The sequence below is a fragment of the Anabas testudineus genome, chromosome 24 (genome assembly GCF_900324465.2).
Source record: "Anabas testudineus chromosome 24, fAnaTes1.2, whole genome shotgun sequence".
Classification (NCBI taxonomy): Eukaryota; Metazoa; Chordata; class Actinopteri; order Anabantiformes; family Anabantidae; genus Anabas; species Anabas testudineus.
The window spans coordinates 16,437,399-16,454,577 of NC_046632.1; the positions used below are offsets into that span (position 1 = coordinate 16,437,399).

The following is a 17,179-nucleotide window of genomic DNA, read 5'->3' on the forward strand; positions in this document are numbered from 1 at the left end:
ATCTACATTTATTTTATAACAGCATTAGAAAACCTCTGGTATGTTCAGTAGTTTGACCACAAGACACTCACCGAACATGGCCATCGCTGTGCCCTCTGGAAATGGTGGAACAGTCACGTTACCGTTCACATGATGTTTGGCTGCATGAAAACAAGAGAAAGACGGAGAAGTTAGAAACATTAAGTTAAGATTAAGAATGGACTTTATTCCACTTCCATAAAAAACAACAGCCTACTGAAAAAACATAAAGTGGTTTATTATTTGCAACATGATCATCTCAATAATTAATAATTCGATTGAGACTATTTCCAAATATGTTGCTGCCTCTCCACTAATAATATGCTGTTAATTTAAGCCTTAGAGGGAATAGTCAAGAAATGAATGATCATTCTTTGGCACTATCTTTTTAAATAAAAGTTTAGTTGTGGTCAATAACTGTGCACAGTGTTAACCCCTTTAACGCCACAGTGACAGTATTAAGGCTTCACTGTTCTCCACTCTTAGTTACCAGCTCCGTAAAGCAGCTAAATCGAGCTTCCTAGAGCTCTTACAGACACCAACAGTCTCTTATACCCAGTGGAATGATTTCCAAACAGCTGATAAATCATAATGATAAGCTGTCATCAGGGAGGAAATTCTCTCTTTATTATACAGCGTGTTTCTTCAAACAAACATTGTGTTTTTGATAAACCAGCACTGCCAAAAAACCCACACAAGTAGTACACACACACGCACACACACTCGCACACAGAGTGACCCACTTAAACAGTGGCGAGCAGCTCTGCATAATTTCATAGCAGCTGCATTCACTCCAATCAGCACAGAGCCAGAGGTGCATGAGGACCCATTTGAGGCCACGCAGCCACCTGGCCGAGCTAACGCGCAGTGGCGTTAGCATGCTGGAGGCTCTGTGTGTGTGTGTGCACGTGTGTGTGTATGTACATACGTGTGCGTGTGTGTGTGTGTGTGCAGATGGCTTGCTGTGCAATGCTGTGGGGGAGGGAGATGGATTAAAATAAATGGGATAGAGGAGGTAGAGGAGAATGAGAACAAACTCAACATGTGGCTCGGGCCCTAGGTATGCCCTTCCCCCATCTTAATGCAAACACACACACACACACACACACACACACACACACACACACACACACGCACTCGCACACACCATCTTCATGCATGGTAGCATAATTGTCACGAGGGGCAGCATGCCTATAGACTAAAGCAGCCAGATGGATCCTTCCACCCAATTAGCAGAACTGCAAACACACATAAAGATCAAAAGCTATTTTTTTATCATCAGTTTGAATTTCGTGTTATGAGTTGGGAGTACTCTGCTTATTTAACTTACAAAACACACATACGACACACACATCGCCTGAACCTCTCCGAGTCGCCCTCGTTTGTCTGATTACACGAGCAGCCTTTCATCCTGCTGGAACCCGGCGAGCGTCAGGGCGACAGGCACGTTCTCGTTCTTCACATTCTCCCTCGATATTCTGAGGGAGGAAGGTTCGGAGCTACAGCAATTTCCCATGTTGATTAGGCATTGAGGTAGAAATGACTGCAGCTCCTCACCTTCAGCGCCTTTACGGTCCTGTTAATATTACATGGCAGCACACAGTCTGTGCAGGCTGAACACTGCAGCTGAGGACTCACACCAAATGCTTCACTCTACTGCACCGACGGAGGACGAGACATTCTTTAAAACAGAAATGTGGATAGAAACATACAAAACATTTATCAAAATGAATAAATGATGATAGCTGTCAAATTATCTTTGAGAAATGTGTCAACTCCTTTGTTTTTGGATCATACGTGTGTTTTTCAACATCTTGAACATCCTAAAAGTTTAAATATGAGATGACACCATTTATTTTCCGTCACATATACCACACTATAGCCTTTTGTTTAACGAGAGCTGTGTAGCATCCAAATATCATAATTTTAAAGGTTAAAATTACGTCGCTACAGTTTTATCCAACCTGCAGAGACTGTAACAGACTTTATAATTCGCTGTCTTACATGTGAGATCCTTCTAACAGTGGAAACTACCGTAAATCTTCATGATAACAGTTGATCACCTCATGGAACTTTTGGCATGAAACCAACTGAAAATCTGCACGCGCTAAGATTCGCTCCCATCCTCCAACAACAAGTGGAGTCTGCATGCTTTCGAGATCCTGTATCTTAATCCCGGTACACATCCTCTGCCTCCTTCTTCCTCCTCCTCTCACATTATTCTCTGTGTGTGTTAGTAATGGCTGCCTTCAGGGATCAGCAAAGGCATGTTCATTACTGGCTACACACACACACACACACACACACACAAACACACACACACAAACACACACTCAACCCGTGGATGCTCACACTCACAATCACACTGAGAGATAAACAATTTAAATGTAAATGTTGGTGAGGAAAGACAATAAGTCCAGACAGAATACTAATGAGTCTAACAGCTCATTGTGTGTGTGTGTGTGTGTGTGTGTGTGTCTTTGGGAACATGAAGCAGAACAAGATAAAGGAAAAAACATATATGTCTTTACATTTTACAGCCTGTGAAAGAAAATACATCTTGATATAATTTGAAAATGTCCAGATTCACGACTTGTGTGTTTTCTGGAAGGATCTGAGTAAGAGCTAATGAAAACACAACATTTTATAATAACTACCGACATATTTGGACTGGCAATGATAGGAAACACATGTTTAGTCACAGTTAAATCAGAAAAAATGTTTTTCATGTGCACATGACTTGAGTTTTGTTTTTAGCTCTGCAAAAGATTCAGCAATTAGATTATCACTCATGCTGCCACTGAACTGTGTTTTGTAAGTGTTTAAACGTTTCATCCGCAGGATTTGTGGATCTGACCTGCACCACCACGTCATCGCACATTTGATGTTATTAAAAAGAGCTTTCATTTTTTATTAAAAGCCTGTATTTTATTTAACATTATCATGCAGGCTAATGCTCGTGTGTGCAGATGAGGATGCTACAGCTGCACGATCACACATATCGCTTTCCAGTCGGGTTTTATTCGCACATTGAAATTTGTGACCTTCACATAAACTAAGCTACATAAACTAAGCTAATCCAACTTTATGATCATTTTGGAAGATGTACTCTGCGATGAATCAACACGTTACTAAAACTATATCAACAAAATGAAAGTAAAAGTGAAGATGCACAGGATGAAGCCGTGAGCTGAAGCAAGACTACATACTGCATATGTGTCGAGCCACACTGGTGCTATCACTAGAATACCAGGAGTGGTACTAGGTTTAATTTAGTCTTACACAGTCGACACAGCAACAACTAGAAAATTAAATTAATAAAGTACTAAATAAAAATAGTAGCTTGTGAGACAGGGGATAAATAATTTCCCAAACACAAGAAAGAAATAGATATAAAAAAATGAATACATTTTCAAAAGCATTCATTAATATTCTGAAGTTATCATTTCCTTGACACACACACCTTCTGTAAATACAGAGGCATTTTTCTGGAGAATAATTATTTCATGCAGCTCTTCTTTGAAATGCCTGTTCTCCTGGTCGCCTTTATCTCACCGGGAACGATAACAACGCGTCTTGTAGATTAATTGAATTCATATTCTTCTGCGAGGTTGTATGCAGCAACGTGTGTGAGACTGAAGACTCAGAAGAGGTTTATTGTACTCTCATTGCATTGTTTAACCCTGCATTATCACTCTAAACTCTGTTTCTCACACACTTCTTATTAAATACCAAACATTACAGACACTCAGCTATGAGCAGGATGGTTACACAAGGCTTCGTTCAACAAATGGAATAGAGGAAACGCTGTTTGTGTTTCCTCTAACAGAATTATATATCTGGTAGAAAACTGTAAAAGCCTGTTTCTGACTGACTGTGTTGGTGACTGTTTTATTTGATTTGGCGAAAGAGGTCAGAAAGCACTCGAAGACACTTCACAGCACACAGCAAGCCACTTCATCTTAGGTACACGGTGGGTGGGTGTGTGTGTGTGTGTGTGTGTGTGTGTGTGCACGCATGTTGTGTGACATTTTGGTCGGTCCTCACAATTTCAACGAGCGGTTTGAGCGTTAAAGCTTGTTTTTAGGGTTGAGGTTAGGAGTTTAGCTGTGATGTCTGAGGTCAGGATTAGGGACTGGGGAATTCATTATGACAGTGCGTGTCCTCACAACTATAGAAAGACGTGCGTGTGCAAATGCATGTCTGGTGACTAACCAGCCTGCCTCCGAGTCTTTTCTCCAGCTCCCTAAATTCTGTCACAATAATAAGCCTGATCACAGACCGGCCTTTATCCATAGTGACATCTGTGGCACACACACACACGTACACACACACACACATGTACACACACTGCATTAGTGCTGCCCTATTTCAGCTCAGGCCTACAGTACATGTGTGTGAAGGCAGAACACCCTGAACAGAATCAGCAGAGTGTCGCTTCGCTCGCACGTTCCTTCATCGTGTCCTTTTTAAATTTACTGCAGTGAAAGAAAACAGCTGAAATGAGCAGCTCCTACAGTGAGGATACACTGATTATATTGTGTGAATTCACATCTTAAACCTTTTAATTTTAGACGGAGTTTCACAGCATTTGCGCATTTTCAAGTGAAACCAGAAGACAAAGTCTCTTTACGTCATCCTGCATCCAGAGCTGGATGATCAAAATGCTGAGTCAGGCTCCTGCGTCACAGTCGTGGGGTTTGTACAGTAGCTGTTTCATCTATTTCAGGCCTTGTTTTCTTTCAACAGCAGCATTATTAAAACAGTTACAGCTGGAGTTTACACACAGAGTATGTTACAGCTACATGCTGTGACAGGCCTAAGACTAATGGTTGCTTTCTTTGGGCCTTTATTTAGATAACTGATGTGATGGGAACGTTGTGATTATGATCAGCATCTTAATCTTCTAACCCACTAAAACAGCCCTATTCATTATTTGATTTCTTATTTTTTCCTCCTCAGTTAACAGTTGTGCATTTTCTTCTTTGAATCAATTGAGGATTTAGTCTATAAAACGTCAACAATAATAAATCAATATTAACTCCAATGTCCCCAAATATCTTGGAAGATGGAAAGAAACCATAAGTAGAAGTTAACCTGACAAGATGTGGTGGACTGAAAAGTAGTGAACCAGAATGTAGCTTAGCTTGAATTGGTCGTCCACCATTTTCCAAAAATAAAAATACATGTGATGACACGTTTCTGTTAATACACAGTTGCTTATTTGCACTAAACTCAAAGTACGAGTGGTTATACGTCATCCTGAGGACATGTCGGCTGAGAAATCCTGCTGTACGTATACATCTGTGTTAACAAGCCACTATATTCACCGTGGTTTTCTATGTACGTCCTTGCTGGATATTGGAGGCCGACAGACGGGACCAGAGTCGTACAACGTTCGGCTCGACCATGATGTGCTGCACGTCTTTGACCTGAACGTCCAGGGGGCTCCCTATTCTCCTCCCCCTGAGCTTCAGACCTGACAGTGATAAATGAAACACTGCAGCTAATGTCTGGCTAGGGGAGATTGGAGAGTCTACACACACACACACACACACACACACACACACACACACACACACACACACACACACACACACACACACACACACACACACACACACACACACATATAGACAGATTGCCTCAACTGCACTGCAATTAAATCTAAAAAGTAACCTTCCCCCACCTCCTCCTCCGTCTCTCCCTCTGATTGCTTGGTTTCTTCCACCCTTTACATCTCCCTCCTCCACCCATGTCTCTCTCCGTTTATTCCTCCACGCTACAGCGGCGCATCTCTCTCCCTCCCCCTCTATCACAGCCTCTCAATCAGCTACTCTGATTGCTATCGTCATTTTATTACTGCCCGTCGTTACAACCATCAGCGTTATCCTTATTGCTCTGCACCCCGGAAAAGAGCTACAAGCTGTTTGTCTGTTTGAGTTGAGAAACACACATTTCAAAATGACCATTCTTCTGTGCATTTACCTGGATAACCAAGAACGTAAAGCACCTATGATACCATCTGATTATTATATCAAAACTAGAACAATCACAATTTGACTTTTTCCCCAAATCACACAACCCTCAAATAAAATGGTTAAAAAGGTTTTATGTGCAAGTTTCTTTATTTTTCATTATAATTGTCAGCAGTGATCAGCTACAGATAAACATCCTTAACGTGTCTTTGTTTGGGATAGTGATAAATAGATGGATCTAAATATCATGATATCTCTGAGGATCAGCTGCAGTTAGAGAAGACGCAGGCTCCAATGATTAATCAGCTGATTAATCAGCAGAACAATTAATCTAGATAAATTATTCATAATTCACAGCTTCACTTATGCTTGAAATGTACCTGACTGCTAGTTTTCTCCATCTCTTATGCTCATTAATATTATCAGTGATTAAAATAGTCATTAACACTTGCTAAACTCACCCCAAACTCTGTTTACTGGAATATTACATGTATTTTATACAGCAGCCATTGGCCCCAGTTCAACCAGGAGGGTTTCATGTCCATTTAACTCTGCAAATGAGAGCGACTTTAACTTGTTTACGCAGAAAATAAACAGAACTTTAACTTCCAGGGTCCTAGATGCTGGAAATAACTCCCTCTTCATCTCAAGCCCACCACAAAACAAACATAAAACGCAAACACCGTCATCTCCTCAGGCAGATCCTGACGCATCTCATCTTTAGATTAATTAGGCTGCTAGATAATGGCCAAAACACAACTTCATGTATTAAATATAAGGCGTTTTCCGTGTGAAATAACACTTCGGCCCCTTTTTTGTGTTATTTTAGAGATGTGTTCATTTTTTATGATGTTTCCAAGGCACTATTTATTTTTTGAAAGTACAAAGCAGCTGCTAAAAAACTCTGTAAGAGCAGGGTTTATAATTTTCCTGTCACAAAGTGCCATAAACTGTATTCTACTAAAATCAGCATTTGCACTACAGTTTTCCACCTTTTCCACTAAATGTATCATAAAGTTTTCTCGGTCTGTTCTCATTCTTTTCCTGTTTTCTAAAGCTCTGAAGTGCTTGATTGACAGCTATGTGTGTGGTTAGAGTGGTGGTTGGGGTTAATAAGACACCACGGGGTGTGTGTGTGTGTTTGTGTGTGTGCACTTCCCTATGGGTTTGAGTCGATCGATCACACAGAGCCATTATTAGTGAGACAGTGTGTGGTGAACAGGGGCAGGAAATAGTACTTAATGCACTTTACACTGGAAAAGATGGTGGTCTGATTAGACCCTTTCAGACTGGAATCTGTAAAATTGCTGGATATACGTATCTGTAGGTTAAAGTAATGGCTTTTAGCAATCACACATACCGTACTGTAAGTGCTTATGGAAAACGTTGACTGCTGGGCAGAGCTGTGATGCTTTTGCCATCTAGCACGCAAGACTAAGCTGTAAATGATGTTTAATGTATAAGTCAAGGCATTGTTTTATGCAACATGTATACAGGCTTTTATTAGCATTAATATATTTATGATACGTTGAGCAGAGTGCTCGTTATCATGGTTCCTGTGATTAATGCTGAAGGTATAGCTACACTATGTGGCCAGCACTTCAGTACTGCCATGTTTATTGGTTTATTGTCTTTGTGACTGACACAGAACAGTTAGATAGTTGAATACAGTCGTCAAAAGGGTTTTTAAAGTGATTCTTTAAACAGATCTAATAAAATTGTGCTCAGCACGCTTTGTAGCAGCTAGATTGACAACTGTAGCTCATGTTCAAGTTGTAAGTTGTTTATTAACGTGCATATAGGCCAATAAACATAAACAACATTTCTATTGTGGTGGAAAGAAACTTTTTGCAGATAAATATTACAAGAATTTGCAGTCAGCACGTCCACTGGAGCATTAGCATTAGCACACTCTCATCACTGTCTCTGGTGCATTCAGGGACAGTACACAGTGTAGGTCACCTGTGTTTTCTAACACCCAAAGGGCTGCACCTTAAACGGGACCCCTCTCCCCCACCGCAGAATGACAGGATATAGTTAAAAACACCTTTCACTGTAGAATTTGGCCCTTATCATGCCTGAACCTTTGAGACAAAGAGTATTATAACGTGATATAAATGGTTCCTTCTTTAATAGATTTAATGTTAGAATGAGCACTATATGTAGTTTTACTGGCACAACCTATGATCATTTATTAGTATGTTGTGGTATGTTACATCAACTAATGCAAAAATAACCAATACATTTATTCAAATATTACTCATTAGATTCATTATATATATTAATAATAATGTGAGTTGCAAACCAACAACAAAGACTGCAAACATATTTTAAAGGCTAATACAAACGCTTTTGGTTTTAAACTCCCCGCTCTCCTGAGAAAAATATAATGAAAAAGAGAAAAATAATGGCTCTTGTTCGATTTTCTTCAGCTGTTAGTCACCAACTGCTTCAGTCTGCCATTTGGTCTCTACACCGAGATTTATCAAAGCGTTTTCTATGCAAACAGCGGCCTGCTGCTGGTAGAAACCAGGCTAATGAGAGGGCTGAGAATGAACTGTACAGTTGGGAAACCAGAACAATGGAGAGCTGAAATGAACCAGAACCTCATTCATAATCCTATTGACATTTGTCACAGCTCTAATAACTAAAAATTCAGCCTTGGAACAGAGCACAGCATATCATGTGGCTCACTTTTTATGTTTAGATAAGGATGGTAATTTTCAGAAAATGAAATAAAGGTGGTAGTTCGAAAAAAAGATATGACTGTTTATTCAATATTTATGGTTTTATCCGCCTCTGACAAACACCATTTCCTATAAACCCTCGTTATACCCAGAAAAGACCACTCTGCTCTGCCTCATGGTGGTTTTCACCTCCTCCTCATCCATAATGAATCATTTTTAGCTATATATTTTTTTAATCAAACAGCTGATTAATCTATAAATTGGCAGAAAATGGTGAGAAAATGTGCACAATCCCTAAGCTTTTTGATATTAATTATTAATTACTGCTCTGATTGGTACAAGTTTAAGACATATCACAGTCAAATGAAATGTCTCTGATGTAATATCGTTTTTTTCCATGTGTCTTGGGTGATCAGCTTGGTTTAAACAACATTAAAGTCGAGCATCAACCTCTCAGTCTCTCTCTTGCTCTTTCTCCCTCCATCTTTTCATCTCTGTGTCTCTCACATTCACCCCTAAACGCCTGTCATTTTGCCCGTCAAGGTTATCAGACTGCTGCGCAACCAACAAAGAGCTCTGCTGATGGAGTCGCACACAAACACACATTCAATCATTCATTCACTGGAATCCCTCTGTGTTGTCGTGGTAACAGCTTCGACAAAGGTGGATGGATAGAGCAGCGGCAGCCCGAACCTGATAACGCTGCACAGTTACTTAACATGGACAAGAGGTGTGATAGACGGCTGATAAAGATTTACAAGACCAGCTTCACCTGAGTTGTGTATCGGATACTCTACGTGACCGAAAGTACGAGCATCAACACATCAATTTATACTTTCTTTCAATTTATACATTTGTGGAACTTGTTTGTTTTGCCTGCACAAACAATATGCACAGTGACCACTTCAGGTAACGTGGGTAATCGCCTAAACAAACTGATTAGTGTAAATTTTTGTGTATGGTACATGGAGCAGATGAGTTATGAGACTCATTGGTATTAATTGTATATGTTGTATACAATTGTATACGTTTATGTATAAAAACAAGGTTGCTTAATTGCATGTAAACACACTGATTTGGACATAAATATGTTGGTGGGGTCCTCAAAAACAGCAAACCCACATTTATTATTTTGCCCATACAAACATGTACAAACTTAGACTAAAGCTGTGCTCAAAGTATTTGAACTTTCAGAGTTTCAGAGTCTGAACGGCCCCTTAAAGCTTGTTAAAAAACAAAAGGATGAAGGTAACCGTGTAGGAGCTGAGGTTAAGTAGCAAAGTAAGGATGCAGTGATCAAATAAATACAGTACAGTGGTTCTTACAGGTTGCTTTGCTAAAGTGCTTGAGTGTTTTCCTTTAATCGACAGGCCAACAGGTGCAGGTAGTGCACACAAGAGAGGAAAGAAAAGAAAGACACTAGCTGGGAAGAAGTGCAAAAGTAAGTCAGGAGGGAAGAGATATTTATTACTACCTACCTAAGTCTAAGTATCTGCAAGTATCTCCAGAGATCCTCAAGTGTCAAATTCTCCAGTAACACACTATAACGCTTCTAAAAACATTTGAACTATTCCTCCACCCGCACATGAAAATGCTGTTGTACAGTCGCTCCACATGCAACTGTTCTACTGCTGAAAGAAAAATCCTAAAATATTTTATCCAATTTAGCAACATGAGAGAATACATCTAATGGAAGGAGGCCAGGATGCATCTTGACATGATACCCAAACAAGCTCGACTGGTTTCTTCTGATGCAAACAAGGAGAGGCACTACACTCTGTACTCCATCTCTAAAGCTAAGTGCATTTGCAAATGCTCATGACCATAAATGAGGACTGGAACGCTGGCCGACTGGTAAATTTGTGTCTTCCTAATGTTCAGTATAATGTCCACGTTCAGTAATATCATATGTGACAACAATTCTGCTTGAGAGAAGCAGGTGATCTTCTTTCTCTCTGGATTGGGATTTTGGTTAAGACGTTATTTGAATTTCAAATTTATATGAAAGCTCCTGGTGGACAACAGTGGAGGTGCAAGAGTTATTTTTTCCACTTTACTAAATCTAGTGATTGATTTGTCAGTCAATTCATTAATCCTCCAGTTTTTAATATGATGAATTTCTAGTTCTCGATTAACAGAGTCCAAAGCCATATCTTTAAATTGCTTATTTCGTCAGAGCAGTCAAAACACTTTAATTTACAACATGAGAGAACAGAGCAGCAATTCATCAGATTTAAAAAAAAAGCTGTAACAAACTCTTTCTTCTGTTTCTGAAGCACAAAATGAAATATATCAACTTTAAAACTTAACACATTAACTCTGTCTTCACCAGCTTTGGGCTGTTATACGGAAAAAACCTTATAACAGCTGGTCAAAGGTTTTTGGCATCAACTCATCAGCTGCCTTCAGATCAGAGTGAGGTGCCAAGACGCAACTTATTGTTTTCGAAATGAACTTGACATGTTGAAATCATAACCTCATTAGCTCAATATCACTTCTGATATTTATGTCAGCCTCAAAGAACGTCTGAAAATATTCCCTGTCACATTTAAAGGGTTTCACCACAACAAGCTGCTTTAAGAAGGATTCACACCCAGAAGTACACCTGCTAATTAAAAGATTCACCTGCACCAGCTGCTGGATGTCTGAACACATCTGCCTTAAGCTGCGATGATGAGGACATTAACTTCTTCATTAGCCCTTTGTTTTTATTTTTTCCATCTGCGCGTGTAGGTGTTAAGGAGGGAGGTTTACTGGGTCGAATAAGATGTGAAACGACAGTGGTGGTAAAGCCAGGTTAACATTAGAGGGAGTTCTGTACAAATTATTAGTTCTCTGGCAGAAAGGGACGCAGCCTAAAGTAAAGGAGTTCAAGTATCTTGCAGTCTTGTTCACAATTGAGGGTAAAATGGAGCATGAGATTAAAAGGAGGACTGGTGCAGCATCAGGAATAAAGTATGCAGCCATTGTACCGCGGTGAGGAGGGAGCTGAGCCAGAAGGTTAAAATCTCAATTTACCAGTAAGTCAACATTATAACTCTCACCTATGGTCATTGGCTTTGTAGTGACCAAAACAATGAGATGGTGAAAACAGTCGCATGAAATGAATGATGACCGGAGGATGGCCGGGATCAACCTCAGAAACACAGTTTGAAATTCTGACATCCAGAGGGACCTCAGAACAGAGTCACCGCTCCTTCACGGACAGTTGAGCCAAGAGGTGGTTCACGTGTCTTGTTATGATTCATTCAGGGCGCCTTTTATTAGAGGTTTTCATGTCACGTCCAACTAGATGATTATTCTGCAGCTATCACAATATCAGAGGAAGCTCATGTTTTTAAATGGACATAAGCTATTTTTTAGCATTAATTTAGACACAACCCACTTTGTATTTAAATGGTTTCATTACTGGCTTCTGTAAAGAAACAACATCCTCTCTGAGGACAGAGTTTAGGAAGGTAAACAAAACAATAATTAACAATTATTATGATAAATAATTAAGCAACCCTAACTGATTAGTTAAGAAAATTGCACTTAATTGAAATAACTGGGGCTCATTTATTTCTTAACAGTAATGGAACTGAAAAAAAAAAGACTGATTATGACGTTTACAATTTTGCAAATTAGCGTTTACATTATCCAGTTATTGTACATGACTGAAGTCTTTTAGGACTTATAGACTTTGAAACTATCGTTTATGATTCTATAAATGGTTTACAATCAAATATATATTTTTATTAATAAACATTATTTATACTGCAAGCCACCCAGTGCAAAGTCTGACTTTTCTATCCTTCGAACAAAACACACAAACACTGCGATCTCCACACTGTAGTATTTTTGTCATGTGCCACCTTCTGCATGCTCCCCCCTGGCACCACCCCTCACCTAAACCAGACCAAGGATTTCCAATGACACTGTGTCTGACACAGGCAATCTGTTGATGTGTGAATACTCTGGACCATGTCCAGACCTGATTCTCCAGACACTATCTGGAATTCATATGAGAAAACAACTTAGGACACCTCCTACAGACAGATATAGTGTTTACATTTTAAACACAAGACTTTAAAATATAATTTTTGGGGCTAGCAGGTTTCAGGAAAATTTAAATTTCAAAGTATCTACAAACAAACTCATGCATTTGTCAACTACTGAACCTACACCACTGTGATAAGATATTCAAGAGGTCAAAACTGCAGCAATCCACATTTCAACTTGTGTTTAGGCTTCTGGCCTGTCTTTGCCCGTCCCTGCTTGTATCCTTTAGATCAGGGTCTAGAAACACTAGTTCATCAAGTTAATGGAAAACATGCCTGACTTCTCTTTGCAATTCATCAAATACACGAACATTTCTCACATAAATTGATGATTTACCAAGATATTTAAACACTAATACAAATGTTCTGGCCAAAGCCAAGCAAGCATTTATACACAAACCTCTTGAGTGGTACAGGCCTAGGCTGTCCAGGTACAGCCTTCCACTGGCTACTACTACTAAGTCAAACATTTGTCCTTGTCCCGCTTAGTGACATTGCACGGCTCGCAAACAAAAACCAAAAGACAAACAAACAAAAAAACACACTATACGCTTCTTTGTTAAGAATGAAATTACAGGTCGACTTACTAGAAATTGTGGTCAGGTTACATTTTGTCTCCGAAACCTGATCAGGTCCACTCGCCCCGTTGCGAGATCTCATTTAAAAAGAGAAAATTGGTTGTTTTGTTTTCGATTCCCATCGCTTCTTCAGAAGTTTTCAGTCCGTTGGCAGTACTTTTTCCTCTCTTGTCTTTCGGAGCCGAGGCAGAGCTTGTCCCCATTCACCACCACCACCACCATGCCTGGACATTTCTTGATTTCCTCTGGCGCTGCAGCCCTGAGCCAGACAGACAAAGGAGGAGAAGCCCTGCCAAGTCTCTCCACTGCAGGCATGGCTTTTTCCTTCCCTCCCTGCTCACTCGCTCTTTCTTCATCGCTCTCGATTGTGGCAGCATTCCCAAGAAGCTTTGGCGATGCTCCAGCATGTCTGCCATGCCGTCTGAACCCTTCCATCCACCCATCTATCCATCCACCCACCCATCCATCCATCCATGCATCCATCCATCCAGCCAGCCAGCCCATAGCCCTACTGCAGTGGACCCCCGCCCTCCTAACCCCTCCAATCCCATGTCCTCCTTCTTCGGTCCAACCCCTTCTAGTTTGGCCAAAACATTTAACATGTGTTTAGTAAATCGATCCAAACCTAAAAGATTTAAAATCACTCAAACTTGATTCCATACCCTCCTCTTTTTAACATCCCTCCGTCTCTGAACCAAACAGTCAATATCGGCTGCACCACACAGTCTTTACACTTACAACTTGTTTCAGTCATCTTTCAGTTTGTTGTGTGAAAGGGCACTGAGTATATGTGTGTCTGGGTCTGTATTCGTGTTGGGTCATTTGTTCAGTGCCAGTGCAGATCTATTCATCATGTGCCAAGACTCTGTGCCCCCACTTGTAGTGAAGAGGGGGCAGGTTGGTGCCAACTGCCCGGACTGCCAACTTAGTGCTGCTGTTGGCCTGTTTATACACACAGGAAACTATCTCACACACATAAAAATATGTATATACTTATATTTAAGCCAAGTAACACTGACAATTTTCCTTTACAACAATTAACTACATCAGATGTATGGATTGGTGCAGGCCTGAACTGGTATTTATGAATTAAACTAATATCAGTTGTTTACTGTCTACATACTAGGACTAATAATGTAATACTGTTTAATACACTTTAAAATAAAATGTATTGTGGTGGTATATCTTATCATTTTACAGGTTCATCATGTAAATTAGAGATGAGGATTGGCAGCATAGTTTGAAAATGTTTTCTTTTTTTACTTTATTTATAATTACATGTTAATTTAATTGTGCTTTATGGACCAATCACCAGACAAACCTGCCTCTGACACTAATAGAAAAGATGTTAATTAACTAAGCAACCTAAACCACGGACATTCTTTTTTTTTTTTTTTTTGAAAGACTGTAGGCCTTCGCCAAATATTTATTCACTTCTCTGGGTGAGCCATGCTGCGGCTACACAAGTAAAAACAACTCATTAATTCTACTTTATCAAATCACTGATGTTTTTGCATAATGCACTTCACATTACCTGAAGGTCATCCTGTTGTTGGACTGTTACAGTTCACAGAAAATGGTTTAATGCAGGCGGTGGCAGAAAGCAGAGCATTTGTCCTTCTCAACTACTTTAACATGTTGGACGGCAGATATTGAATAGAGTGTCTGTCGTTCCAAATATTTCATTTTGCAGCTGTTGATGTTAGAAAAAAGCACAAAGAAGTGATTTTTCTGGATGATTCCTAAATTAGCAGGTTACTTGTTAACAGGTGAGGGTATCATGATTGACTATAAAAGCAGCACCTACCAAAAAATTGGCTCACTACTTGGTGTCAACCAGTTTAAAAATATATTTCTTTAGCGCACAACTACAACAGATTTAGGTCTTTCACCATCTACACTACATAATATTGTGAAAGAATCTGGGACGTTTGGGAATGCATGTGACATTCAAGCCTTCAGAGCATGAGAACCTGTCAGGTCACTGCCCACAGGTGCTCAGGAGTACTTTACCTAAAACCATTTCCATGTACCACAGTCCACCACTGCATCCAGCAACGCCACGTGAAACTCATACAATTGAGAAGGCGAACATCAATTTGATGCAGAAACACAAGCTTGTGTAGATGCAAAAATGGTGAAAACATGTTCAGTTGAAAGGTGCATGCTGAGAGTTAGCTAGTTTGAAAACAATTGATTTACCTGTCTAATTATTATTATTGTCTCAATCAGCAAAACCTTTATGTTTAACCCAATGTTAATGTGATTATAAAATTCAGTTTTTACAGCTTTTTAATCTGAAGTTGTTTGTACTGGATCAGCAGCTAAGATAAACTCGTTGCTCAGTTTGATATGTTACAAGGAAGCTCTAAAACAGAAAAAGAATATAGAATATATTCCTTCTCTAATTGTTTTTGCTGTACTTATACATACAGTTTAATTTAATTTCTAGGAAAGCATCATGTTTTTGAATTTCACAAATCTGAATTTGTAAAGGTCCTAGTAATTATAAATAAATGTAGTGGGGTAAAAATGTTTTGTGTTAGATTATGTCTCTGCAGAGTGCAGCTGAGTACAACAAAGTAGAATAAAAGTACAGTATTCAAGTAAAGTACTTCAAATTTACAGCATGCAGTACTGAAGTACTTATGCATAGCTGCGCATGCGCAGTTTCCAATACCATATAAGTGTTGATGGTAGCAGTAGCTGCTAGCGACAGAATTAACAATTATCTAACTTTATTACGTTTTAAACTGATTTACTATGATGTAAAGAAGGCGAACACTGCAAACATTATATAATCAGAGATAACTAGAACACCAAAGATGACAGCAGGTCCGTCATCTCTCTGGAATGTGCCATAAAGTTTTAGCATTTTGCTGCCGAAGCTAACATGCTAAAGCTACCCGGCTCGGTCTTACCGGACACTCGGACGCTCTCAGTCCGGCCGGAGAGCGCTGTCTCTGGGGTGGGCATCTGGGCTTTAGAGGCCATCTCTCCCATACGACTGTTGACAAAATGAAGCCAAACCAGACGGAGTCTGGATGTCGAGACCATCCAAGTCAGAGCAGCGCAGACAGACTCCTGCAGGACTAGCTCAGTTAGCTTAGCAGCTGCTGTGCGCTGGTGTTACCTAACCTAAGAGCTTGTGTCATGTGTTGTACAACTCGCTTTAGTTCACTCTTACACCTGTAAACTGACAAGACGTGCACGACGAACTCATCAGCTGACGTCCTCATGTGTTTATTATTTTATGTTAACACTTGGAAACACATCACCTGTCAGCAATAACCAAAATAACACTAAACTGGGGAAATCTTCAATGGAGGATTGTTGCAGTGCAACATTGACATTAAACATAACATAAATAGAAACATACTAATATATAGAAAGGTTAAATAGACTGTTAAACAATACAAATTCTCACACGTGTTTTCAAAGTACTTGTCCCAATCATGACAATTTAGACTTATGTTCTTTGGTCATTTTATTAATTGTAAGGTGTTTTTGGTCACTTTGGGCCCTGACTAATCATTTACTGCTTTAAATATAAATTCAAGCCATTTCATTAATTAATCAAGAAAATAATCAGCAGATTAATCTTCACATTTTAAATTTGCTTTATATGTGAAAAAGGTATTTTCCTCGAAGCCCCAAAGATAGTTTTACCTAGAATCCTAATCATACTAATTTCATTATAATTACTCTGAGGCTCTTCTCTGACCTATGCAAATGTCTTTGGTCTCATATTATTATAGTCTAATTAGGCTCATAATCAACCACACATACCACATCATTTAAAACGCATTGTCTCATGTGGTACCTTGAAGCATGAGAATCCAAAAACCGAAAGGACACAGAGATAAAGTGAAGTGAAG

The 17,179-nt window shown here is 39.5% G+C and overlaps 1 protein-coding gene across 2 annotated transcripts in view; it reads right to left on the reverse strand.

Moving 5' to 3' along the window:
- Nucleotides 1–16,475, reverse strand: part of msra (methionine sulfoxide reductase A) — a 29,772-nt gene extending 13,297 nt beyond the window's left edge. The window contains exons 1-2 of one of the 2 annotated variants that reach the window (XM_026341402.1): nucleotides 16,223–16,475; nucleotides 72–140 (exon numbers count right to left, since the gene is read on the reverse strand). In XM_026341402.1, coding sequence (XP_026197187.1) covers nucleotides 72–140; nucleotides 16,223–16,358 — 205 coding nt within the window. In that variant the 5' untranslated portion in view covers nucleotides 16,359–16,475. Of the gene's footprint in view, nucleotides 1–71; nucleotides 141–13,310; nucleotides 13,333–16,222 lie in introns of those variants that run through there. The other variant, XM_026341403.1, reaches the window with a different exon arrangement.
- Nucleotides 16,476–17,179: the final 704 nt, after the last annotated feature.